General features: G+C 37.1%; 4 protein-coding genes across 5 annotated transcripts; 2 read left to right on the top strand and 2 right to left on the bottom strand.

Annotated features, from left to right (window-relative positions):
- Nucleotides 1-1,642: 1,642 nt before the first annotated feature.
- Nucleotides 1,643-6,100, top strand: LOC147331210 (uncharacterized). Of its 2 annotated transcripts, XM_086293374.1 has the most exons (6): nt 1,644-2,248; nt 2,800-3,396; nt 3,522-3,632; nt 3,880-3,941; nt 4,912-5,172; nt 5,434-6,099. In XM_086293374.1, exons 2-6 carry the CDS (start codon nt 2,808-2,810, stop codon nt 5,470-5,472), a joined length of 1,062 nt encoding a protein of 353 aa, XP_086149500.1. In that variant the 5' UTR covers nt 1,644-2,248; nt 2,800-2,807; the 3' UTR covers nt 5,473-6,099. The 2 variants fall into 2 exon arrangements, with proteins under 2 accessions (XP_086149499.1, XP_086149500.1); XM_086293373.1 differs by having other exon boundaries at nt 1,643-3,396; nt 5,434-6,100.
- Nucleotides 6,101-8,045: 1,945 nt separating this feature from the next.
- rplp2a (ribosomal protein, large P2a) lies at nt 8,046-10,027 on the bottom strand. The gene is made up of 5 exons (XM_086293376.1): nt 9,890-10,027; nt 8,649-8,772; nt 8,531-8,579; nt 8,344-8,439; nt 8,046-8,175 (listed from the first exon to the last, which is right to left on the bottom strand). The coding sequence occupies exons 2-5, from the start codon at nt 8,769-8,771 to the stop codon at nt 8,099-8,101; spliced, it is 345 nt and encodes a 114-aa protein (XP_086149502.1). The 5' UTR covers nt 8,772; nt 9,890-10,027; the 3' UTR covers nt 8,046-8,098.
- A 955-nt stretch (nt 10,028-10,982) lies between these two features.
- Nucleotides 10,983-18,816, bottom strand: LOC147331208 (adenosine receptor A1-like). The gene is made up of 4 exons (XM_086293372.1): nt 15,038-18,816; nt 14,603-14,925; nt 11,752-13,815; nt 10,983-11,636 (listed from the first exon to the last, which is right to left on the bottom strand). The coding sequence occupies exons 1-3, from the start codon at nt 15,065-15,067 to the stop codon at nt 13,206-13,208; spliced, it is 963 nt and encodes a 320-aa protein (XP_086149498.1). The 5' UTR covers nt 15,068-18,816; the 3' UTR covers nt 10,983-11,636; nt 11,752-13,205.
- A 4,337-nt stretch (nt 18,817-23,153) lies between these two features.
- LOC147331207 (adenosine receptor A1-like) lies at nt 23,154-25,125 on the top strand. The gene is made up of 2 exons (XM_086293371.1): nt 23,154-23,506; nt 23,637-25,125. The coding sequence occupies exons 1-2, from the start codon at nt 23,178-23,180 to the stop codon at nt 24,265-24,267; spliced, it is 960 nt and encodes a 319-aa protein (XP_086149497.1). The 5' UTR covers nt 23,154-23,177; the 3' UTR covers nt 24,268-25,125.
- Nucleotides 25,126-26,244: the final 1,119 nt, after the last annotated feature.

The following is a 26,244-nucleotide window of genomic DNA, read 5'->3' as shown; positions in this document are numbered from 1 at the left end:
CATGTGGGGCCAGACAGTAATGCATTGCCTTGAAGACCACAAGGTGCTTTGCACATCTGCAACAGCCAAGGTTTTTCATAAAGTCAGGTTAGGGATCTGTTTGTGAAAAATTACTGGAAATGATGCAATCATAAAGGCACAGTTCTGTGGAACTGAAAATGTTACGCAAACATGTGGATACCAAAAGTGAAACTATTTTGTATACTGTGGAACAACAAATTATGTAGGCTTACCATATTTTTGAATGCAAAAATATAGTCAAATTTATCATTAAAGAAAACAAAACAAAAAACAAACCTTAATCTGTAAAGGTAACAAGTGAAAACAGCATCAAATAAATATAGTATAGTCAAGCATACTATTTGTGACTAAATTTGTGCTGCAGCATGGAATAGCATGAAATGTATGAATACAAAAATACATACTTACATATGTGTATTGAGATTAAATACTTATAAGAAAAGTAAACTACTCTATGGCTTATGGCCTGCAGGGAAATAATGTAAATGCTTGTTTGACAGTGAAAGCCTCCAGAACATGTTTTAAGAGGGACACCCAGTGGCTTCACTTTGGTACTACAAACTGTATAAATGTATCAATCATTCCACCCTGGACAAAGAACAACCTGCAAAATTGCCATGACATTCATGCACATGGTGACTCTATGTACCACAATGGTATCCATAACTTTTGTGTGAATTTGTTTCCTGTTGTTCAGATTATGTAATAACACACTGATGAACTAAAGGCTCATAAAACATGATGTAGCTTACCGGCATGAGAGGCTCCAGTTTGGGATTCTGTTAATCTTTAGCCGCCTATACAAAGAGAAAATTCAGTAAGGTTATCAGCAGCCTGCAAAATTACCATAAAGTTAAATAACAACTCTCTAAATTACTTTCAACAGAAACTGAGCTCTATAACCTAGACCACCATACCAGTAAAGCACAGGTATGTGATTGTTGTAGGACACAGAATGGACTATGCTTCAGTATAGAGAAACTCAAAAACTTGCACAAATTAAATTGATATATTATGTGGTTTGAAACCTTTTCTTCTATTATAAGATCAAATGAAGGAATCTATGGGGCAATTAATCACTGAAAGATTATTAAACTACTGTCTCCTGTTGTGTATCTGCCACTAACATGCCTTAACGTTGCACCTTCTATGGACTTCCAGTAAATCAGCCAGATAACAGAGTACTGATAAGAGTCAGCTGCAGACAGAAAGACTGTTGATAAGTAAGCACATAAATAAGGGATAGGCATGTTTTACAATTAAACAAAAATAGTTTGTCTGATCACAACCACTTCCTGGAAATACTTCACCGCAATGCATAACAGTGCTCTATGCTTGGAAAACTGCAAGGGAAAAGTTGTGATTACAAAATCCTGGGAACTGTGTTATCATATGTTGTCACAAGAGCATCCAGTCAGTTTTTGGGAATAAAGGTTTTAATGAAAGTAAATTAAAGCAAATGGTGCAATCCAAGTGAAATGTTAGAGGTGCTCGGTTTTAAACTATAACAACAAAAAATAAATTCTGGAACATTTGTAATATATTCTTTAAAAAGTGAGTGGAAAGTAAACAGTACAGTTAAGATTGTTAGTTAAGTAGTTTCCTTGGAAACGAATCCCACCACAGGACTAAAGACATAATGGAAAATAAATGAGAACAATGTTATTACTCTACTACTACTATTGCTAATCATAATAATAATATCATTATTATAATACAAGTAGTTTCGTGATTACTTTTCCAAGACATCTGTATTAGAATACATAAAGAGACAGCCACATATTATCACAAATCAAGAAAAACACGCGCAAGAGTGGTTGAATGACCTAAATATAACCAAAAACAATCACTATGATTACGTCATTTTAAAAAACGTCGTGTTTTGTACTGCTTCCTCTAAATGCAGCCGCTGAAAGGAAGCAAAATGTCTTCCTGTAAAAATCGGCCAAAGCACCCGGTGGATATATTGTTTTACAGCAGAACCGAGGGCGAGGGTGAAACTGTAAACACGCGTTGAGTCTGACGTCTACTTTGGACACGAATGCAAGCAGGAAGACAGGTGGTGTTTTCCCAGCTTCCCGCCCACTCTGCGAAGGAGTTAGGAGGAGGGTTTTTGAGCAGGCAGCCGGACTTTGGAGCATATAACTTTTTAAAAAGAACCGTGAGTGGTGGTAGCCAGACTTGCACAGATCCTTGCACAGATTTAAGATATTTGCGGTGTGTGAAGGTGAGTCTACATTTTGGCCTACTGCTAATGGTACTAATGCGTTTCTTGTTGTTTTGCAGTCTTTCTTCTTCCTCCAACTTGTTAATGGTATAATCCGCCTCTACAATTTTACCGCTTGTAGTTTAAAGTAAAACATTTAACGAACACTTAATAGCAACCTGTTTTCAGAAAGTCCCAGATTCGTATTTGTTTTTCTGTTTAGCTTTCGGTTGTGCTGTTGTTCAGATAAGGGAAGTTAAATATCTCCATACGGGTTATATGGAGCTACCTACTATTATTTATTCCAATTTAACAACAGACTAAAAAAAATATTTGCCATCTTAGTTGAAATTAATGATTATTGTGCCGACTACTTTCTTGCTACATTTATTAATTTGAAGGTCTAAAATTGTTACAAATGTTTACATTTTTCTCAGTATTGTTCAGTTTTGTTTTGTTTGTTACAATTAAGAAGATGATACCATCCATTGTCAGGTCATTTGGATTGAAATCGTATCCTTCAAAAGTGTTAAGGATGTGTTGTATATGTGGTGTTGTGTTTCACCTTTCAGAGTCCAATATGGAAACAGAGAAAGAAAAACAAAGGCCTCCACACAGCCAGTTGATTTCCGTGCCTCCCAAGGATACAGTCCGTCTCCTGGAGGTATACGTAAAACGTAGCCTCAGCCTAAATGATGGCACTCATGGGCTTAAAGTGGCTGGGAGGAAAGAAAAATGGGTGACAGTGCCAAAAAGACAAAGACATCATTCCAGCGACCCCTCCCTTCACTTGGCCCCTTCACTTGAGAATGTGGATGGCAAAGAAATTGATACGTTCTCTCCGGTCGAACATGTACCAAACCAAACCGAGAAATGTCCCGAAGAACCAGAGAAACCGACAAAAAAATCAAAGAAGATCAAGAAAACCTCATTTTGGAAAAATATAATTGGCTTTTTCACCCGGAAGGACAATGAGGATAAAGACGATGAGCAGGACAGTCCACCAGACAAGTCCAAGTCCTCTGAGACAGTAACTAACTGCTTGCCCATTACACCAGTCACTTTACCAAAGAAGTCAACAAGAAAAAAGTCCCTAAGAAGAAGATTCTCAAAAAGGCAGCCATCTCTGACAAAACCAAACAAACCTGCTGACATCACTGGAGTTGAAGGTATGTCTGTGGGAGAACTGACCTTAGTTAATAATCAATGTTATTTTTTACATTTTTATAGTAAGCCAAATCACTGGAATACAAAAAAATACACATTTAAAAATAACCAAATCTTCATTTTGCAGCTGTTGTCAGTGTAACACCAACATACTCTTATTATGAGAAGGTGTCAGAGGAACTGGAAAAAATTGTCCATGAGGTCAAAGAAAAAGAAGAGGTTGCACCACTTTCAGATGGTAAGAAACTGTTTAGTTCTCTAAATTTAAGTCATGTACATGTCAGTCTGAAAATACTTCAGTATTGGCAACAAATTTGATGAAAGAAAAGTAAAACAACTCCTAAACCAAATGGAAAGTTTGTGCTGAAAATGTAACTATACCATACACTTAAACCCACATTGTTACATGTAGCAGACTGTGGTGTGAACAATGTTGTGAACTGCTCAGAGCATTAATTACACTTCATCTTTCTGTTTGGTCTCAGAGGAAGTAATTAACAGGATCATTGCTCTGATGAAGGAACAGGGTGATGCCATAGATGTCAAGGTTGGTATTAACTGTCAGTCTTGGAAAATTACAAATATTGAAATACTTTATGTGAAATAGTCGGCCTGTATATAATGCCTTGAATTTAAATTGTTTTTAATTACACAGATAAAATGTGTTTTAACAGAAAACAAAAGCTAACTAATAAATCTCAAATTATTATAAAGATAACCATTACCAACTCCAGTGAAAAAGTACAAACTCCTTCACAAATTCATGTTCAAGTTCCTGTGTTTGTCTGCAATACTTAATGGGTTTTTGTGAATTTGTCATGGGCATTTACTCCTGCATGTTTTCTGTTTTTACAATAAGAATAGTAGTAAACGAGGCCTACATGAGAACAGGAAGAGGTGTAAAGTTAAATATGCAAAGTTCTACTTAGCAGCATGTCAGCGTGTTTTGAAACTACAGTTAGTTTTTTGTTTTTTCATACAACAGGTTCACACATTAAATAAGTATGGCTGCATTTGGCAATACAAACTATTTAGAAATGTGATCAGGCATAAATACTAAAGATTTCATGACGACAGCTTCATAAGTCTGAGGATTTGCTGCTTTTCTTTGTATTATTGGATCATAAATTGTTTTTGGTATATTTCAAAAACATTTGCACATGTAAATATGGCCTTTAGAGATATTATCCACATTTGAGCTATGAGCATTTTTAATTTTCTGACATTTTATAGACCAAACAATCAGTACAAAGAGAAAATAAATGGGTTGCTAATCAATAATGTAAATGATCATTAGTTGGACCCATCATGAATCAGACTAAAAGCTTTCTGTTCTCTCAGCTACAGCTAATGATTATTTAGGCTTCCTGATAAGATAGCCTTGCACTCTATTAAATTGTAATTAGCTTTTTATCCCATTTTGTATAACTGTTCAGTAGCTGTTGACTTCACGTTTATTTTAGTAAATCAAAAGCAGATTGTATTAACAGACCTCCTCTTCTCCTTATGTCTTACAGATGAAAGATAACCCCACCCTGAGCTACTTCTTTCAGCAGATGACATACTCTTCCTTCCAAAAGCTTGCTGATGCATATGTTGAGAAAGAAGGTTCATCGACCCAAAAACCTCCAACTGTCTTACCAACAGCACCTGAGCTGGTCAAACTGGCTTTCACACTTGACTTCACGGCCAGGATAGCCGGACTCTCCAAACAGAATGTAGGCCACATTACTGGTCTGGGAAACCGTTATCTACAGGACCGATTTGAATACAGACAGGTAAGGATCAGATGAAATGGAGAGGGATAAAGCAAAGAGAGTAAACATTAGAAAGAAACAGCTTTCATGTGTTGTTCTCATAATAATGAAACGATGTTATCAGTTAATTATTGATTAAAATGGGAATGCAAATGTTCCCTTGCTTCAATATTTGAATGTATATCCCTAAAAAAGATGCTAAATATAGCGTACGATATTGTTTATTTTTAAAAATGACATTGAAAAAGTTTGTTTTATTTAAACTCTTATGTTCTCTTACAGGCATGCACAGATCATCCATGGTCTGACAGTGATGACTGAGAAGCAGCCAAGCAGAAACATAGCTGCACATTAAATTTTGACAACCCCTCTTAGCACTGTAGATGTGGTTAAGGATGCATTGCACACCTGAGTTCCTTTTTACAAAGGGGCTAGCTAAGAAATGCTTTAAGCCTGCAAAGAGACACATGCTGTAATCTATGTTATGTTTTCTTAATATTGTTTTTGAGTGCGTGTTAAACTATAAATTCGCAACAGAACGACTGCTGAGAAAACTGTTTGGATGTTGTTTGAGTGCATGAGTGTTGTCTTTCACATTAAGGTTCAACTGAGATATAAGTAAACTACTAACAAACACAGCTGGCTTCACAAAACTAAAAAACTGTGACACTTTGCTAGGTTGAGTTGTGTATATGAATTTGTAAAAATGTGAAAGATCAGTGCAATTTTTTATGTATAAGCTAAACAACTTGGTGCAAGGTTCTTGAATATTTTGGTATTCTAAAATGTGACTGATGTTTGTTTTTCATGAATGCTGGCATTCATATTAAATACTAAAAAGATGTTTATATTTTTTTCCATTGAGAATTGATGTATATCTAAAGGCTGGCTTAATTTAAGATCAACTTGACAATAAAAACAGCAAAAATTAAGACTTGCATCTCCCTTAATTTGTTGGAAAAATAATTATTGTGAAGAGTATTAAAAAAAATTCATTATCCTTCCACCACCTGAGAAACAGAAAAATGAAGCTAATAGAACAAATCAAACATCAGCCTTAGGCTATTACATACCTGCTCAAACCTGTTTAGGAGAGGCTAGAGATCTCTGTTTATACCTGTTAGGAAGCAGGCTTCAAGAAATAAAGCCATCAGCTTCTGACATACATGGGCCACACCTCTTAACCTTTGAATTCAGGTGTTTTCAATCCCATTGCCATGGCTATATAAAATCAGGCTCCTAGCCATGTGGTAGACCTTTCCAAACTTCTGTGGAAATAAGAGCTCACCGAATTCCAGCATAGTACTGTAACGGGAGTTGCTCGTGTAGGTATAATGTGCAAGTGGCTCGCTACTTTTGTCCATACAATGTATGCAGCTGCAGGTTGACAAAAACTTAGAAACTCTGTTCTAACAGATGAATGCAAGCTGAAGCAATAAAAAGACCTTGGGTCAGCCACACCTTTGTGTTTTACAACTAACATATAACAACATATTTTAAAAGCTGTACAACCCTGACAATAAAACAGACTTGTTAAAACTACTGCAATTATAAATAAAGTATGTTTTCATCAGCTTTGCAATAAATAAAAAAAGCTTTACATTGACAATTCAAAGTGTATAAAGAATCTGTATACATTTGATAGACTTTAATATATTTGGAATAAGCAAATATTAAATGGAAATCAACAGTCAATATAATTATTATGAAGTACTATGACTGCCTCAGTATCCTACTAAAAATAATGAACACGTGTGATTTTGTGCTGTGCTCTACAAAAAAAACGAGAAAAAGACAAATGGAACTGCATGATGAACACAACACAGTTATGAGTGTTGTGTATGACATGAACCACTGAGATCTGATTTAGTGAAACTTGAAGCAAAGTAAGCCCACACATCAGCGTTAATTCTTTGAGTACCGTAGTTAGTCATTTCAAAGGCAGCATTAAGAGATTAAGTTGCTTACTTCGTTGACCTTAATTCGGGTATCTTATGTAAGGCAAAAGCAGTTTGTGGAAGATGGCAGGTAGTGGAAAAATCCAGGTCACAGCTGAGTGACTATTTATGCTGTCATGCAATTTAAAAAAATCAATTGCAAAAGATATATTGTGATGTGACTAATGACTCACTTCTAATTTATGCCCTTGCAGGGTTTTGGCTTGTGACAGGGAAACCACACAGGTAATCAATGACAGGTCACTAAGGTGTCCATCCATGCCAGCTGCATTACTATTCAACTTGTTGGGCAATCAAACGTCTTTACCATGAGAAATAACTATTGAGAGCACTGAACATTATGCTAGCTGTTGTTTGAAGCACATTACCAATCTACTGATTGACTTCTTCCCCCCTTCCCGTTGATCCTGTTCTCATGAGTCTTGCAGTAATTTTAAAAATTAAGAATCATTGTGTCTGTATGGCTGCATTGATAATTATACAATTTATACTATCAACACTTTATTGGTATTTTTTTCCATGTTCCAAAAGACCCGTTTTACAAATTTCTATACTGTTTTTTTTTTCTCCTTGTGACTGAATTGTTGTTACAGGTCATTTATGTGTTTCCTAAACCTTAAACACACCAGTTTCAATCTTGTTTTTTTATTATTTTGGTCTGGTCTGGTTCATGGACTGTCCCTCACTGCTCATACCATTATGTGGTTTCAATTATCTTACCAACAATACGACAGACAGACCACACGGAAGGTCTGGTTTGCCTAATGATGACTGGTTTCCTAGTCTTGTCTATTTTTAACATGAGACAAAAGCTTTAGCGTCAAGCCCCAGACACTTAAACTGTAATATCTTTGTGAATGATTACTTTTGCCCAGTCACAATTAGGTAAGGGTTATTTAAAATAAATATCAATTAAAGGACAGTAAGAAAAGGTGATTTTGTGTAAACCTTTTACATTTTTATTGCTTTTTAAACACAGAGAAGGCAGATTAATCAAAGAGACCAAAACCCATATCTTCGTCGGACTCTTCCGATTCTTCTTTCTTCTCTTCCTTTTTCTCTTCCACTGCAAACAACAAGATGTTGTTTAATGAAAAGATAAGTACAGAGAGTAGTTACCAGCGCTGAGATCCCACACAGCTAAACTTTTACAGCGTTAGTACAAATTTATCATCCAAACTTGCAGAAGCTTTCATTTTCTTCTTTAATGACAGATATATAAATATATACGTACCAGCAGCAGGCGCAGCCCCAGCACCTCCACCAGCGGCAGCTGCAGCAGGTGCCGCCACGGCACCGCCTGCTGGTACGGAGGCTAACTTAGAGAGGCCTGTGGAAGAAAAAAGTGATACACAACTGTTAGCCAGCTCCAGTGTATATCATCTTGACCTCTGCAGTTATTTTCAAAGAAGGGCCTTTACCTGAGTTCACAACTTCATTGATGTCTTTACCATTGAGCTCACTAATGACCTGCAGAGAAGAGACAACTCAGCCACGGCACATTTTCAGAGGAAAAGGCTCAATGTTTTAGCAACAAACCTTATTTAAGCGTTCATCATCGGCCTCAATTCCCACGCTGTCCAAGATGGACTTGATGTCCTTGGCAGAAGGATTGGCGTTTCCACCGAGAACAGCCAGGAGGTAAGCGGCCACGTAACGCATTCTGTAGTGATAACGAAACAGAAGTGAAGAATCTGTGTGCCAAGTTACGAATGTAAATTGGAAAATTTCATTTCGAAAAGCATCTCAATATTCCGGTTTGTGTTACAGTTAATCTTGATGGCCTGATGATTTTTTACATTAAGTAATTAAAAGGGGGAAATCATGAGATTAGAGAACTTGAGTATAATGAGCATTGATGCTGCTAATTATATTACTAGAAGATAAACAGGTAACAATTTCAGAAAGTGTAAGTTTAGCTGTATTTCTTTTCTCTCAAAATAGGCCTGTAGTGGGTGACCACGCATGCAAACATGAATAGTCCATATATAGTTAAAGCAAGTCTTTTCTACATGTCTCAACAGAAATGTCGTTTTTTTGCTGCCCGTATGATCGGCAAACGTGTATTTTGTGCAGTACTAGCTGGTTAAAAATATGATAAATCATAGTCTTGGCAATATTCCTTTGAGTGGAAGGCCAAAATACGTTAGATTAGCACCTTTCTTTTTTAAAGCAGGAAAAGGTGATTTCTAAATTGTATTTTTATCGAGTAGTCTGACACTCAGAAATACTCCAGGTTTGCCACTAGGGGGCCTGCACGCACCCTCGGTGAATTTATTTAAGGACAACGATGAGCACTTTCATAAAGCAAAAAACTGAAGTGTATAACTACTAGTAGTTCTATAAGAATATTTTGATTCTTTAGTGTTTTTAAGATTATACTTTGAGTCTTTAAATATGTTCGGAGAACCCAGGTTTAGCAGTTCAGCTGTAGTGTAGCTGATGTTTTACAAATAAAAATACTAAACATTACACACGGACAAAAATCACCATACTAAATATGCAGGTCGCTGTTCGACTTTGTATTCAGTGCCAAGAACACATGGTGTAACAGCCTCTATGCTGGTGTGAACCATGTAAGCTGGATACATCAGTTGGGACCGACAGAGGCAGCATGGCGCCCAGTGTTTGTCTGTAGCAGTCCTCCATTATTGACAGTAATTTAGGCAACAACGACACATTTGTAGCCGAATAAAATCAACCATCAAACACGGGTCACCTTAAAAAATCATAAGGAGATACAAACTAACATCTATAATGTGACGGATAGTTGGACTTACTTTTAAGTCTAAATAGACACGAAACGTCGGTCACGCTAGAAAATCCGGAAGAGGAAGAGAGGCGGTACCGGAGGTTGTATGAGATATAGAGTGCGTCGATTTCATTGGTCTGCTTGATGACAGATGTATACGTCAGAATCATTGTTGGACTTGGATTGTGGGTAATGTGGTACAGAATGAAGTCGAGCGTCTCACTGACCAAATAAATCGGTAACAATTATTATAATTTCAATATTAAATACACGCTGGTCTAAACTGCAGTTTCGGATCTAAAGACCACTGTACATTTATTCTGGAAGTGCCCAACTGAGAATAATTTCTTTTTATTGTTGAAAATATTGGTGAAATTATTTTCCATTGTGCAAACAACTTAGGTGGCTTATCTCCAGGAAAACAGCACACAGAAAATCGTTTTTGTGCACTGGGTCGTTGCTATTATAACTTTACTCTTATAATTTGCCAAATTTTACACCTATAAATGTAACTTTACAAGTAAGAAACCATGTTATTATTGATTTTTGGTGAAGAAGTCGAACAATTAAGTTACATTTGTATTCGCTCCATTATAAGTTTAAATATATATATATATATATATATATATATATATATATATATATATATATATATATATATATATATATATATATATATATATATATATAACATGATTTAGTGGAAAATTTTTTAGCAGAATGACACCTTTCATAAAAATACACTAAAAACATTCTATTGTTGTTATTATTATTCACTTTCCATGTACAGATTGGATAGTAAATTAACTGGCTTGTAACAATTAAGTCATATATCTACATTTAATATTTATAAGTAAATATAAATCAATTCTAAATATATATAAATAAAAATGTAACATGATATCTAATAAAATGCATCTAAATGTTAAGGAGTAAAGGAAATTGAGAATTAAACAGGAATTGGCACTTAAAAAATTAGTCCTTTAAATCAGCTTTACAGCACTCTTCAAAGCATTTGCACTGCATGTTTCAATGTTCCAACTTTAAAATATATTAACATATTAATTAGCCTGTAACAGAAACTAACATAGTTATAGCAGTTGTCATTCATAAATCATAGCTGAAATTAATAATTTTTTTAATTACATAGTTGGTTTGGGGGAAAAACCACATGGTACAAATCATTGAAGTGCATGACAGTGAGACAGCTCATTCAATATGTTTACTTCCATCAAAAATGATCAGAAATAGTGCTCAGGTACTGGTAATATTACAAAAATTCCTTACTAAGATGCAGACAAATTCTCTAGTGATCTTTTGTGTTTTAAACATTGCAGAAAATACACACAAAAAAAGACAAAATCAAGTAATCCTTTCATTGCAGCCTATAGTTCAGCCACCTGCTCCTGTCTGTCCTGCGTGAAGAGCCAATCGAACAAAAAGACCACCAAATCTGAAACAAACTCCACAATCGCATTCACGTTTGTCAAGTACCAGATTTTATAGCCACATTCTCCAATAAAAATGACCAAAAAAGTGACCAAAAGCCCAAGGAAGATGCGGTCCATGTAATAGTTTGCTTTATCTCTGAAGGTCCACTGCTCCCACGGTTTTGCAAACTGAGCTTCACGGTATTTGCTTAAGTGTAGCAAGGCATTATGTTCGTCATCCATCTCTTCTTCTGGAGCCTCTAGATCTTGTTCTTCCCCTTGTTCCTCTCCTTCTCTATGAGTGTCAGCCATCTTATAGTTGGTTGGGCATGCAAAATTCTGTTGCTGCTTGAAAATGTTAAAAAAGCAAACGTAAGAAATGATTTTGCGAACTGATGTAGTGATAGTGTTTTGTAGAAGCCTTAAATGTTTCTCCAAATATACATATAAATAGTCTTACCTTGCGAAGATTTCAGTTTCTGTGTGATGAAGTCACGATAGACACTTCCTACTTACACCATGCTTTTACCTCTCTACTGTAGATATTGTTAGGCCAGTGCTCACAGGGCTGTGTGGTGCAAAGGCAGTAAATGCCAGGTTGGTTATGCGGCACCTGCTTCTCTAAGATGAGTGCTGGGGATTAGACCACACTCAGCAGTTTCAAATCCCTCAGCGAGGATGAAGGTTAGAGATGGTAATATATAGTACATATTGACATGTTGAGCGATAATTAAATACCTTTTTGAACCCCATTGTTTTAACACAAAGCCTGGTGTTCTGAGCATATCAAATGGAAAATCATTTAATATTCTAAAAGGATTATACCGCTTTTATGTATTAAGTACTGAGTGGATGTAGTCCTGAGGTCAAACTGATGACGATGCAGAACCGATGCGGCTTTAGCAGAAGCTTTAGCCTTGGAGTTGGAATAAATCACTTGAGCATAATGCTCTGTTGTTAATTTCTTTAAATGCGCCAGAGCCTTTTCACCATTCTGCCACAGCTTGTGAAATATGGCCTCAACTATGTGAATTCGCTGAGGAAGTCCCTGCATCCTATGATAAAGACTTATGGCTGAAAGGCTTTGATATTGGCAGAGTTTTTGTCTCATTTGGTGTAGTGCCTGAATTGATTAATTTGCATTCAAGGCAGAGCCTTTTCATCTCAGCATATATTGAACTGTTTATGTGAAACCCAGAGAACAAACTGCACTCTGTATTGATATTATGCCAGTAAATCTCTTCACTCTTCTGACTGTGTTCATGTGACTCATCAAGCATCTAGTACGTGGTTTTCCAAATTCAATCTTTGCAATGAATCTAATCTCATTTATAAGTCAGTCGACCACTTTGGCACATATTGCAATATTTCGCCCACTATGGAATGCCACTGGCTTTCACACAAACATGGATAATGTCCTTGAAATATAATAACTTTGGCGATGTCTAAGACATACCTGCAACATCTCACTGAGTAGAATGTATTTTGTTAAAATGGGAAATACATCTCTTGTTTCCACTTTGAAGCATTCTGAGCATGAAATATTGAATGCATCATTTATGATGTTTATCTACAGCACATTACAATGATTAAAAAATTCAATATGAATCAGTAAGGAAAGAACTTAATAACAAAAACAAAACAAATCAAATGCCAGACTGATGAAGATATAATTTTCTTTCAGTTTTTCTCACTGCAACCTTGGTTTATTCTAATGAAACTCACAGAAATGTAAATGGTTAAGATATGGGTGTTTCCCAAGACTCAGTGAAGTGCTGTGTTATTCCAGCTAATGGGTTTATTTTCCTTATCAGTTCCATATATCATGTAATCCCATTAGTATTGTTGATACACCATCACTGGAAACCAAGAACAGAAATATCGCAGTCCTTTTTTTACACTTAAATTCACTCTCTAATTTAGGACTACTGTGCTTGTAGGGTATGCAGTCGCTTCTAAGGGTTTACATAACATGCAGCGGCGAATGATTTGGATGAGTGTGGCACGGAAATGCTTCATCTTGAATGCATAAACCAGCGGGTTAAGAGCCGAGTTTACATGGGACATGAAAATCCCTACCTTTGAGGCTATCGGATTGATACAATTTGGGCAAAATAAAGTCACGCAGTTCATGATATGTATTGGGAGCCAGCACAAAGCAAACAGAAACACCACCAAGGCCAACGATTTGGCTAGTTTCAGCTCCTTCCGGAAGTACTTGTCTCCATCACAGGTGGCCTCAGCACGGCGGTTAAGTTGCTTCCGTATGACCCTAAAGATCTCCACATACAGAGTGATCATTATCAGCAGTGGTGGTGCCACACAGACAAAGAAATTAAAGTACACCATATAGTCCATCCTTATAACAGCGGTGAACTGGCAGCATATTTCACTGGCGTTGCTGCGGTTTGCGATATCCCGGTTATTCCAGCCAATCATCGGAACCAATCCAGTGAGGAAGGAAAGAATCCAACAGAGACAAATTGCCACGAACGCTCGCCCATTAGTCACTATGATGCTGTACCTGCGCAGTATGATGAAAAAGAAAAGACAGGTTTCCGATTCACCTAAATGCGCATATGAGTACTATAGTTATAGTGTTTCATTGGTCCAATGTCAGCCTTTGAGATTTTTCAAAGTTTTCACAACTGACACTTGACATCAGGATCCAACTGATATATAAAAATGTTGTGTGGTAGACCGCCAGCTTTCATAAAAATGCTACCTCTGTCAGTTGTTTACATAGACAGGAACATTTTAATTTGCTTAAAAGGTTTTTATTTGCATTAAACCTTGCAAAGATATATGGTGCTGTATATCAGTCATGAAGATGGAGAACCTAATTCACTCGATTGAGCACATATTAGGCTCTCTGACTCTAAAGACAATTAAAAAGAGATTAACACCATATGTTCTGCTAGTTCAAGTTCAAAAGACACATGCTATATAATGTGATATCAATTAAAATGTTTGTGAAATAAATTTATGCTTATAAGTAGGATGAATATTGTACAGAACCTAGATCAGTGGATGACTAATTTGCATGATTAATTTTGGACAGGAAAGCTGCAATGGACTGGATCAGGCAGTCTTTATCGGTCAAGGAGGATGCTGACATCAGTTTCCTATGGTGTTCTGCTATGAATATTGAGTTCTTCTTAATGTAAACAGATCATGATTTACTACATTGATACTGTAATTCTCAACTTTCACTACTTTATTCCAATTAATTTATTTTTACCTTTTCAGATAAAACAAATAACAATAAAAAAACAAACACACAAACAACTGCTTTTAAATCAGTTCCTCACCTGGTAGGAATTTTGACTCGCAGATATCTGTCGATGGCTATTGCCAGTAGGGAAAAGATGGAGCTCTGGGTGATCATCAGAATCAGGCAAGACAGGAAGAGGCATGTGTAGAACTGAGTGTAATATCCCACACTGATAACGATAGCTAGAGGGATGACCAAAAGTCCCACAGCGATGTCAGCCATGGCCAGAGACACAATGAAGCAGAAGGTTGCGTTGCGGAGAGCCCGGTTTTCATACACCACCAGCACCACCAGTACATTCCCCACCACAGAGGCCAGAGCAATAGTGGTCTCAATGGAGATGTACACCATATCCATGTGCTCGTGAGGTTGGACAGGACAGGAAGTCATTATTACACTTCACAGATCCCACTTATCTTAAAGAAATACATTTAGTTCAGACTTTCCATTTATCATTATTTATGTTCCTTACCTGGCTGGAGGAATTTCCTATTTGTGCCATTTTCACAGTGAGTGGAGCTTATGTTCATGGTGGCATGGTGAAGAACTGAACCTCAGAATGTCATTCAAGCTCTGGACAGGACTGGATATCCTGCATCACCACTCTTCTACGTCCTCTACTCTCTCGCTCTCACCAACTCACTCTCTCACAAGTCATAAAATCAAGGGGAGGGACTTTGATTCCTGCAGCATCCTGCAGCAAGAGTTTGTGTGTGTTTGCGGTTTTTGAGAGGAACTGCGGTCTGTAATAACTGGCAGGAAATACTGTCAAAAGGGCTTAATAATAGCGAGCTTTAACCTCAAGATGGCTCTGCATTAGAACTCATTTTATCTTACCTTGTATGGTGCTAATATCCTGCTTTTTCCAGTTGAGGCTCCTGTCAAAAATTAAGGGTCTTATGTCGAAACTCACCTTGAAACATTAAGGCATGCTTTCAAAATGTCTAATCTCTATTACTGCAGTGCAATTTTTATCTGAATTAGCCAGCCTTGTATTGCTCTCCTAGAGCTCGTGCAAAAAAAAACTGCCACTCAAAGTATTGGTGCAAGCGAGAGCACATCACTCCAATTTTAGCTTTCCTTCACTGGCATCCGGTTTGTTTACAAATCCATTTTAAAATCCATTTAGTTGTTTAAAGTCTCTTAACAGTTGTGCTCCATTTTATCTGTCTGAACTGCTGTACCCATATATCACTCTCACTCTGTCACTCTCTTTTTGGGGTTTTTTTTTGTTTAAAAAAAACAGTTTTACTCCCTGACCTTTGACCCAGTGAGAGATATTAACAGTTATTCTGAGATACTTTTTATGTACTATTTTATTGTTTAACTTCTACAGCTCTTTTGTTTTTCTGCATCTCTTACCCTTTCTGCTTTTTGGTCAGCCCTCTTGTTGTTTTCTAAAAGTGCTTTATAAATGAAGTGGTACAATATGGTATTATAAAATGATTTACATATATCAGCCTACAACCAAAGTTGAAGTGCTTTCTAGAATGTAATAAAAATCCTCTAAGAAAATACTACTGCAGCAATGCCTGAAATGTCTTGCCTGTAGTTCTGGCTTTTCATGTGTTGGCACACTGGCATAAAGCCTACCTGGCATGCCTTTGACCCACTTTGGATCAGGGTGTGGAGTGCTACATTACCAGCTTATTTTAGCCAGCTTAGCAAATGGCATTCATAGACTGTATAGGTGGAAATTATTGCTAGCATACAAATACATACGAATGATCTGATATCCCTGTGTTTGTATTGTTCCTACATCATCATTGGTCCAGGATCAACATTGCAACTGACCAATGGCATGGTCTGAGCATTCAGTTAGCATTAGTCACAATGTTTGCTAATGCAGAAATTATTACTAGCCAACATTAGTAACCAAAATTTGGCTGACAGGAAAACTAAGTTAATAGTATATTTATTATACTGCATAAATTAATAAAGAAAACACCTGAAATGCTTATCATTTGTTTCCAAAGAGAGATTTATATAAACAAAGACAATTTGACAGGTCAAGTTCTCTTGTATTGCTCGTTTCACTTACAGATATAATTCCAATCAGTCACTGCAAATACCTCTTAAGTTTAGAGCAGCTTAAATGTAAGAATGCACATTTATGTGGAAATAAACTAATAAACATTTGACTGTTTGAAGTTTAAAACACAAACTGTTTCCCAGGTCTTTCTTTTGAACTGCTTTTCTATAACATGAATTACCCACAGGTAGTAGAAAAAACTTCATTTACTTATAAAGCTTAATTTAATTGTCCATCCAAGGATGCAAAGACTTTGGCAGCATTACTGAGCGAGCAATCACTGAGATGGTCTTTAGTTGCTTAAGCAAGCAGATTGAATGTCTGCCCATAAGTATATTCAGTAAGATCACTTCACTTTAAAGAAAGCGATGACTCTGGATGTTGTTTTGGCCGGTTGCCTAAGATCTCAGGCCTGAGTGTATGCATTAGGACATTTGTGAGAAAACACTGAATCAGACTTACAGGCCTCTGTCACTCCATAATCAATCTATACACATTATCAGTACTGAGGAAATAACCGTGAATACAGAGTACTGTAACATAGAACCCTGTTGTTGTTTATCCATATCCTTATGACAGTTTCCTTGTTCCCTCTTTTTCTCGTGAAACAGTCCAGTAAAGTTAAAATATTCCTTAGTGGCAATGTGGTTATTAAAAGCTAACGTAACATGCCTAAGAAACATGTATTTGGTTCCATTATTTATTTATTCAAAGTCATGGTTATCTATCCCCATCAAGTTGTCACGCATTGGTTTTACAGGCTTCTTTCTTCGCCTCACACTAGAGTTGGATGTCTCGAGACCGGTCTTGTAAAGTCACGTAAAAGTGGTCTCGAGATCGGTCTCAAGGCCACTTTTATGTGGTCTTGGTCTTGTGTTGGTCTTGACGGACTTTGGTCTTGGTCTTGGTCTCGGATCCCTCGGTCTTGTCTTGGTCTCGCTGTCTCGGTCTTGATGTCTCAGATCGATATAGTGGTCGGGAGATTTGGAGTCAACAGTATCCATGACACACAACGTAATGTTCGATAATGTGTCATACGCAAAAGCCCCACTCAATTTCCTTTTGCTGCTCAGCTCTCACACAGTGGCTCAGCTATACTTCAATCCCTCCATATTGTGGCCAATCACATGTGAGGATATGGGATATTATCATTATGTGAAAAACAGAGAGGGTGAGAGATGCGACACTCAAGTGGAGAGTCCGTCTGTCCTCTCAGTAAGTGAGTGAGACAGTAGACAGCGGTGAGCAGGGCTGTGCGAGTGCATCGCAAAAACACATAAATATGCCTGACACCCGTAAACGAAGCAGCATCTGGCTGCAGTTTAAAGACTTTTTTGTCTCGGTCTCTGTCTTGGTCTCGTCTCGACTTTGTCTTAGTCTTGACTCGGTCTGTCTTGGTCTTGGTTTAGGCGGTCTTGAAGTGTACCTCACACCAAAAGATTGATTAGTATGTTGCCCTATTATTTATGCTGTCTCACATGAGGTACTATGAAAATAAAAAAGAGCCCCTTTAATCTGTGAATTGCACCACAGTAAGTAAGGCAGTTATTCTGTCACACATAACAGTGCACAGCCCATATTGAACATACTACAAATTCCTCTGTAGTGGCGATACATTTATCAAACATAGTGAAGACTTGTTAAATTTCTTTACACAAAATATTTTTGTCCCAATCTGTCACAGGCTGTACAATGAAATCAGCCACCTGATTGCTCCACAACCTGCATTATGCACAAACCATCATTACCTATAAACAGAAAAAATAAATTTGATTATGGCCTTGCAGGGATCCGCTTCCACATGTGCCACAGGGATTACATGACAGTAACACTTCTATTACCGGTATCAATCAACAAAATTATTCTCAACATCCTCATCAAGCATCCCGGTGCAATGTAGAATTTATTTCACTCTGGCATAATCATTTAGCTGAGTTTTCAGGTGAAACACACACCACTAAGTCGGATTATGCTGTAGATGGGGGGGGGGGGAATAAAAGGGAAACAAAATGAACAGGTGGAGGTAGCAAATCATTTTACTTGTATCCTTGAATCTCTCCCTTCCTAATTATGTTCTTCCATTTATTTTCTTACAACCTTTCTCCATCTCTTCACTCTGTTGTTAGAACTGCTGTCCCTCCTCCTACACTGCTCCAAAGCAAGTGCCAGCAACAGCAGCCTCTTGTGACTGCAAGCACTCATTACCAGTTGTGGCTAATAGTACTTTTTATTTATGAAAGACTCCTAAATCTTTCATGCAACTATTAGCAATATCGTTTGTTTAATCCGTCTCCTAGGGTTGCCAACCGTCCCTTAAAATACGGAATCGTCCCGTATTTCGAAACAAAAGTACACGTCCCGTATTGAGCTAATAAGGGACGCACTTTGTCCCGTAATACAGTGAGAATCAAAAGTAGTCTATAACTTTTAATGGAATTAACGCTTTGTTTGAAAACATAATTCCCAGCCCCTCTCCTGCTTTGTGACCAATGAGCTGACAGCACACTTATGACAATTCGAGTATGACAATTCAGATTACCGCTCATCTCATTGGTCGAGGAAAGGTCGCTTACGGAGAAAATACCGGAAGACAACAGATGACCACAACAAGAAGCATGGCCAACAGGGGAACAAACGCCGACACGGCGGTGCAAGTCTCGGACGACAGTACACCTAAAGCTGGGCAAACACTGTGCGATTTTTTCAGTCACGTTATTCAGCTCTTGCTCAAACTGCACGATTGACTCGCAGGGGTTAGAAGTTGGTAGGTCACGATGCAGGGTCTCACACTATACCGCCCGATGCTCTGATGCGACCTGAGTGCTCACACTGTGCCTCCATAACACGAAGGTTATAACAGAAAATCTGTCGCTCTCTCTCTCTCCGTCTTACACTCACACAGACACACACACCACCACCATCAACTTTGCTAAATTGCTAATGAAAAACATGATCAGGCAGCTGTGATTGAGCAGCAGTGTAAATCCAACTGTTTTCACGGTTGTTGTGGTCGTGATAATTTTGTGATGCCACATCGAAAAGGCTCGGATGAGCTTTCCAAAGTTCTACAAGTTGTGCCTCCATCGCTTGTGTCCAGATCACACGCTGCACAGCCGTGCTGCTCCGTCTTTTTCACGGCGTTTACGTGTTTGCGCGCGAGCAGTGTGAGCGGCTCACGAGCGATTGATGATCGGGAGCTGGTCGTGAGGTGTTAATCACTTCTCGTTACCCCACGTATACTACACGATGCACGATGAAGGCCAAAATCGGTCCGATCACTCAAAAATCGGCTCAAAATGGGCCTAAAACCGCACAGTGTGAGCCCAGCATTAGAGCAGCAATGTTTGTTCCCCTCAGAGAAAGGGAAGAATGGGAAAAGGAAAACACCTGGCTGGAAAAAGTTAATATGGGCATGTGCAATGAATATCAGCGCTATGTGGCCAGAAGTGTGATAATATAATTTATTTTGTGTAATAAACAACTGCAAGGATAGATGATTACAACAAATAGATGACTAATACATAAAAGTAATACATAGATGAATAATGATGATGAGTTAAGATGCGTAATCATGGGAACAAGCGGGTTTTCAAACGGGAGCAGCTGATTAGCATTAGAAAAGCTGAAATAATACCTCAACTGAAGCCGATTGTACTAAATGCACTAAATGTGCACTGTTACAAGAATGTTTTTCTTTCTATTGTTTTCTATTATTTTAAGTTAAGCAGGACAGAGTTCTTTTAAAGAAAGATTTACTTATATTCTCAAAAGTTAAGCATGACAGGCTTCTGTTTAAGAAGGAGACCTGTTTTATTGTGTTAATGTTGTCATTTTGAGCTAAAAATAAATGGCTAAATGATCATTTGTTTCACATGTGTTCATATCACAAAGAATACACATCTACTTAAATCAAATTCAAGTCAAAGGGTTAAAAAAATAATTTCACACACAAAAAAAGAGCTAGAAAATTCACCACACTGGGAAGGGTGAAGACAACTGGGTCGCCCGGCCCTGGCCACGAGGTGTCCCTTATTTATTTTTCAGGGAGTTGGCAACCCTACCGTCTCCTGACGTTTCGATGTGACACTACTTAACTGTTCGCAAATATTGTCGCATTTTATGTATTTATATGTAGACCAGAATGCCAATTTAAATTTTATGTATTTTGGATATTTGGAAAAAGTCTGATTTTGAAAATAAGATAGCTAATGTTATGCTAATAGCATTAGCAAGATGCTAGTTGTACTTATTTCCTACTCTGAAAAATACTAATTAATGCAGAACACAAGAGACAGCCTATGGGTCTAGAATCTGCTTTATACCCTACCTTGAATGTACAATATTGTTTTCTTGGAGCGGGCTTTGTTTTTATATTTTTAAAGTTGAGGTATAGTTTAACCCAGATCAACTGATCACTCAGGGTTGATATGCTGGTTCTTCATTGCATTACAAACAATGTTATTGACAGTCAAGCAGTATTTTAGCTTCTAAGAAAAGGCAAACTGTAATATTAAATATTAAACTTGGATCTAAATATTTTAATAAATTAAGAAGAGTAGTATTTTGAAGTGTCTGCGTGTGTTCCTATTCATTGTTGCATTGATTTTTCACACCCTCAGTCTGGCTTGTGTGCTCTGTTTCTAACTCAATTTCTAGCTGCCCCAGTTCAGGTTTTGTTTTGACCTATGCCAAAAATAAAGCTGTGGGTTTTTAGCTTAAGTTTCACTTTCACGAGTCTGCATTTGGGGCCTACTTTCCTGCTTGCTGCACACAGATCCTGACAGTTTTGTGCTCAGCCATTAAATACTTGCATTATTATTTATGTTAAATGAACAATAATGGAAATGTGTTCAGAACTGTTTCAGAGCACATGCATTGATTTCTCCAGAATCCTTTTTGTTGCTAATGCAGTGCTTCACAAGTCGATGATTGCCATTCAATATGATTTTAAGGTTTTTCGAGTTCTCTGGATTCATTAAATCTTTAAGCTCCTGAAAATCTTTGCTTTAAAAAAAAATTAAACGTTTATTATTAAACTGTGGAACTATTTAGTCTTTCCAATGTGAAATCATGATCATTTTTATTTAGTCTAAGCCTCTCTGGCATGCTCATGTTAAACTAAACAATGTTTTATCAGTGTTCGCAGCTTGTAGACAAGTAAATGAAATACGTTTTCCATCCTTATTTCTTAATTAGCTACTGTAGTGTTTATTGAAACAATGTGCAAGCAGCAGCATTATAGTGCAACAGTAGAGACACACGGTATGAGTCAAAGGTAGCCTAGGTCTAGTGCTTTCCCTGGACATTTTAAATAGAAGTATAACATAATGCTTAATGCTTTAGTTTTGCAAATAGATTCAACTGGTCACTTGTCAGGAGGTGCATGATAACGTCACATAATAAAACTGAGGGTTGTTGAAGTAGCTCACTTTTTATCATTATTGGAGACTCCCTTGTGGCTGTTACTTTCAGACAAGCCCTGACGACTAGGCTTGTCTCGTCGTGCACACTTACTAGGGAGCACAAAGGCATGGTGTTGTTATAGCAACATGGCACTTGCATGTTACATAACATTTATATTGGTATTTTCATGGACAGTATGATATTGCATGACCCTAATAACTGGTGCAATGAACATGGTACATTTAGATGACTGGTACACTGGTTATGGCGGTTTAGGGTAAATTAAAGAACCCCTCCTGCACTTTACAGTGCTCTGGCTTTATGTGTTATATTATAACCACATACTTGCAGCAGAGAGAGAATCACTCACTTCCCAAAACATGTTTTTTTTGTTGTTTTTTTTAACTGTCACCATGCATGCTCACAGTATACATAGTTTCTTATACTGCATTTTTGTAATTTAAATAAATTGTTTTTAGTACAGATCTGTTTCACTGTTAAAAATTTGTACTGATACTTCACATTATGACATTTTTAAGCATATTGGCCAATACCAGTCAGCAACTCTCCTGTCAGCTTAGGGGAGAGTTGTTGTAAAATCACATATTTGTCTAACCTTATTTATGGTCTGTTTAAGGGTTGGTCACCTTACCCATTCAGGCTCTAGAATGATATTTTCAAAACAAGGACTCCCTAACAGAGTGACAAAATATTTATGTTGCTATATTTTGCTAAACCTGTAATTTATCTAATATAACATAAAGCTGCTTCTGTAAACTTATAATAATTATTAGCAGATGTTTTTAGTATAATCTGGCCAAGTTGATATCAGGATATATCTCATTTCCTCTCAGCAGAAAGACTATGAGGGTTCTTTTTTTAAACTGTTTTTCTAAACCACATAATGCAACATGCCTACAGTTTGGTTTCTTTTTCTTTTTTGTTAGGCCAGAAAAATATTAAAGTGCAACCAGACATTCGTTAAAACATGCATATTGAAAACCATGCAAAACCTTAGTGTGTGGTCAAACATCAAGAAAAAAACAAGCGTCATTGAAAGTTAAGAAAAAAAACTTCCTCAAATGTTTCACCGGAAGGAGATGTGGTGATAATAGTCTTTTTGCACATAATGCAGCTGCACCATTAACCTGCACACACCAACCAGACTGGACGCACAATGAAGGAGGAAGACACTATTTATACCGTGGTGGAAGTGCTCATTGCTGTTATTTGCTGTCTGGGTAACATGCTGGTAATTTTGGCCCTTTGGATCAGTAGAAACATTCAGCAGACAACCTTCTGCCTTATTGTCTCGCTGGCTGTGGCTGATTTTCTAGTAGGTTGCGTGGCAATACCATTGGCTGTAGTGGTGGATGAACGAGTGAAGACTTCATTCAAGACCTGTCTCTTCATCAGCTGTGTGGTCATCCTGCTGACTTTTGTTTCAGTTCTGTGCCTTGCAGCTATTGCTGTAGACCGTTTCCTTCGGGTGTGTATCCCTATCAGGTAGGATGGCCTGCATAACCAGATCTTTAATTTATAAGCATTCACCATACTAATAACTTTATGAAAACTTTATGTAATTAAAAATAATTACAATTAGTTTGAAACTAATAGGAATTTTTTTTACTTATAGGTACAAAAGGACTGTAACACACAGACTCTCTTGTTGTGTGGTAGCAGCATGTTGGCTTGCTGCAATTCCTCTCAGCTTTACTCCTATGTTTGGATGGCACGAGAATGAAACTTTAAATTATACAACTTGCAAGTTTACAGATGTCATCCCAATGTCATACCTGGTTTATTTCAACTTTTTTCTCTGCACATTGACGCCTCTGTTGGTAATGACTGCTTTATACATCTATGTGTTTTGCACAATCAGAAGAAGCCTTCGAGACAAACCAGGGAGCCATGCCCGAAATTCTTACAATTACTTAAGGAAAGAGAAACAGCTGGCGGGATCTCTGTTTCTGGTACTGGCCTTGTTTGCCCTGTGCTGGCTCCCTCTCCACATAATGAACTGTATTCAGCACTTTGGAAATAGTGAGGTACCAAAACAAGCTTTTAATGTTGGGATTGTGCTCTCTCATGCTAACTCAGCTGTCAACCCAGTTGTCTATGCATTCAAAATACAAAAAATCAAAAGAGCATATCTAAAGATCTGGAAAGAGTGCATTTCATGTGGAACAGAAAAGCAGGAATCACAGATAAGCCAGACAACAGACAAGTCCAGCAGTAACAATGATAGTCTGGCCCAAAATGAATGAAGGCTGACGTCCTTGTTTGATTCTATTTTATTAGGGATCAAATTTGATTGGCTTTTGAAATGTATGTATTAAAACCAGTGAGTTGATGATTACCTTGGTGTGTGTCAGGCCTAGAACCAAATATTATATTATTTAGATACTCATATGTTTGCTAGGTATTCAGTTTTAAATTTTCATCCATCCATCTATTCTCTTATCCAATTCAGGGTCACAAGATCCCAGCTGTTATAGGGAAAGGGGTGGCAGTACCCCCTGGACAGGTTGCCAGTCTGTCACTGGGCACACTAAATATTAGTTTCTTTTAAATGTGGAAATTTAATCCATCTCAGCTTACATCCTTGGAGTCCATGTCATTTAAACTAGTAATGATGCCGCTTTAGTTCACTTCATTAAGGCCAACTAGGGGACTAAACATTTTTTTTTAATATAGCAGTTTCACTATCTAGCCAAAGCTTTAAATATTTGCTGTAGCTTACTGCTGAGTTGTTTTAGAGATAGCCCTAGTGTGTACAGATGTAAAGCACATGTTTCTGTCTATATTGTGTAAACTGGTGCAGAAAAAAAGACCAACTTCCTCTTGTTTTTAAAGTTAAGTTTTTAGATAAAGTTTCATATCACTCTTTCTCTGTTTCTGTTCAAGTTCTAGTTCGTCATATGTTGATATGAAGACTCTCCATTAATATCAACAGACAGTGTATTCTGTTCGAAAATTATATTCACTGTTCTTTGAAGTGGTAGTTAAAGTAAAATAAAATGGAATTGTGTAGGGGTAACTGATGCCTGAGTTCTGACTTTTATTAAACTAAAAAATCATTGACTTCAGAATTGAAGAATGACATTTCTTTGCCTTCAGAAACTCCTGGGTTGCGTTTGCAGTATGCAGCAGCGCTGTCCAATCAGTTTTGCAGCAATTTGCTGTGCAGAGTATAGCTTTTTTAGAGTGTGCAATTCATCATGTTATGTCTGTCAGCACTCACATCTTCAGTACCTTCAGTACCCACATCTCCAGACCTTGATAATGACACTGCTTGGCAGTAAAATATTCAATTCATTAAAATGAAATGAAAATGGAGGAACATTTATAAAATTCTTAAGCCACTGATGCGTCATTTTATATATATATATATATATATATATATAGTTCAACCATCAGGACTTAATAAAGAAATGATTATGCTAGGTTTAAGGAAAAAATTCAATGTACAACCTTTTAATTTTATTATAAATTTTATTATAGTAACTGATTTTGGATAATGTTTTCAGATATGTTTATTTAGAAATGTTTCCTTTAGGCGGGCATTTACATTGACATCTACATGTTTCTATAAAAAATGCAAGCCAGTAAAGACAGGGATTAAAAAAAAGAGGGGTATATACATACATAACTCAGACTACCTTCCCCTTAGCCCTCAGATGCAGACCCCAGATACTGATTTTGGATAATAAATGTAATGAAAACAACTTCAGACAATCAGTACGATTATTTTATATGTATCACTGTGTAAATTACTGTACATTAAAACTCATCAGACTCAACTGGCAGTATCAATATTCTTGGCAGTATTCTTCTCTTTGAGTCTATAGTACAGATCTATTCTATACAAACTTTCCTTATATCTTTGCAAACATATTTTAAAGAACCTGAAAAAAATTATAGCTTAGAAGGCAAACATGGGAAACAGAGCTTCGAGTTCTTCTTTTTTATGTATAGGTCTTGTATCTTTTGTTACTTTGTGGTTAGTTGCGATGTTATCAAGAATTCCTTTTTCAGTTTACCCGTCTGCTAACCTAATGTTGCATAGTTCTTCCACTAAGTTGCAAAATGCAAAATTTTGTTCATGTAAAACTTTTACTGTGGTCTTTCTGACAGTATTAATATCAACGTAATACAAATTCCCTAATGTGACACTGGATATTAAATACTTGTGGATTTACATATTCTGTCAAAGAAATTGTTTTACAAATCTGAAGTCATAC

This window comes from Aulonocara sp. 'chitande type north' Nkhata Bay, linkage group LG5, assembly GCF_057382095.1.
Source record: "Aulonocara sp. 'chitande type north' Nkhata Bay isolate Kocher_YH1m ecotype deep benthic linkage group LG5, A_spYH_male_GT1.1, whole genome shotgun sequence".
Classification (NCBI taxonomy): domain Eukaryota; kingdom Metazoa; phylum Chordata; class Actinopteri; order Cichliformes; family Cichlidae; genus Aulonocara; species Aulonocara sp. 'chitande type north' Nkhata Bay.
The sequence above is the reverse complement of the archived record's forward strand: the minus strand, read 5'-3'. Positions and strand labels throughout refer to the sequence as shown.

Bases quoted from the DNA above. Each gene is read 5' to 3' on its own strand.
- LOC147331210 (XM_086293373.1), top strand. From the start codon at position 2,646: ATGTTTACATTTTTCTCAGTATTGTTCAGTTTTGTTTTGTTTGTTACA. The intron at 3,633-3,879 runs GTAAGAAACTGT...GTTTGGTCTCAG, and splicing joins GGTTGCACCACTTTCAGATG to AGGAAGTAATTAACAGGATC. The intron at 3,942-4,911 runs GTTGGTATTAAC...TATGTCTTACAG, and splicing joins GTGATGCCATAGATGTCAAG to ATGAAAGATAACCCCACCCT.
- rplp2a (XM_086293376.1), bottom strand. From the start codon at position 8,771: ATGCGTTACGTGGCCGCTTACCTCCTGGCTGTTCTCGGTGGAAACGCC. The intron at 8,580-8,648 runs GTTTGTTGCTAA...TCTTCTCTGCAG, and splicing joins ATGATGAACGCTTAAATAAG to GTCATTAGTGAGCTCAATGG. The intron at 8,440-8,530 runs GTAAAGGCCCTT...TTTCTTCCACAG, and splicing joins CAATGAAGTTGTGAACTCAG to GCCTCTCTAAGTTAGCCTCC.
- LOC147331208 (XM_086293372.1), bottom strand. From the start codon at position 15,067: ATGGCACAAATAGGAAATTCCTCCAGCCAG. The intron at 14,926-15,037 runs GTAAGGAACATA...CAACCTCACGAG, and splicing joins TAGGAAATTCCTCCAGCCAG to CACATGGATATGGTGTACAT. The intron at 13,816-14,602 runs GTGAGGAACTGA...CATACTGCGCAG, and splicing joins CGAGTCAAAATTCCTACCAG to GTACAGCATCATAGTGACTA.
- LOC147331207 (XM_086293371.1), top strand. From the start codon at position 23,178: ATGAAGGAGGAAGACACTATTTATACCGTGGTGGAAGTGCTCATTGCT. The intron at 23,507-23,636 runs GTAGGATGGCCT...TTTTACTTATAG, and splicing joins CGGGTGTGTATCCCTATCAG to GTACAAAAGGACTGTAACAC.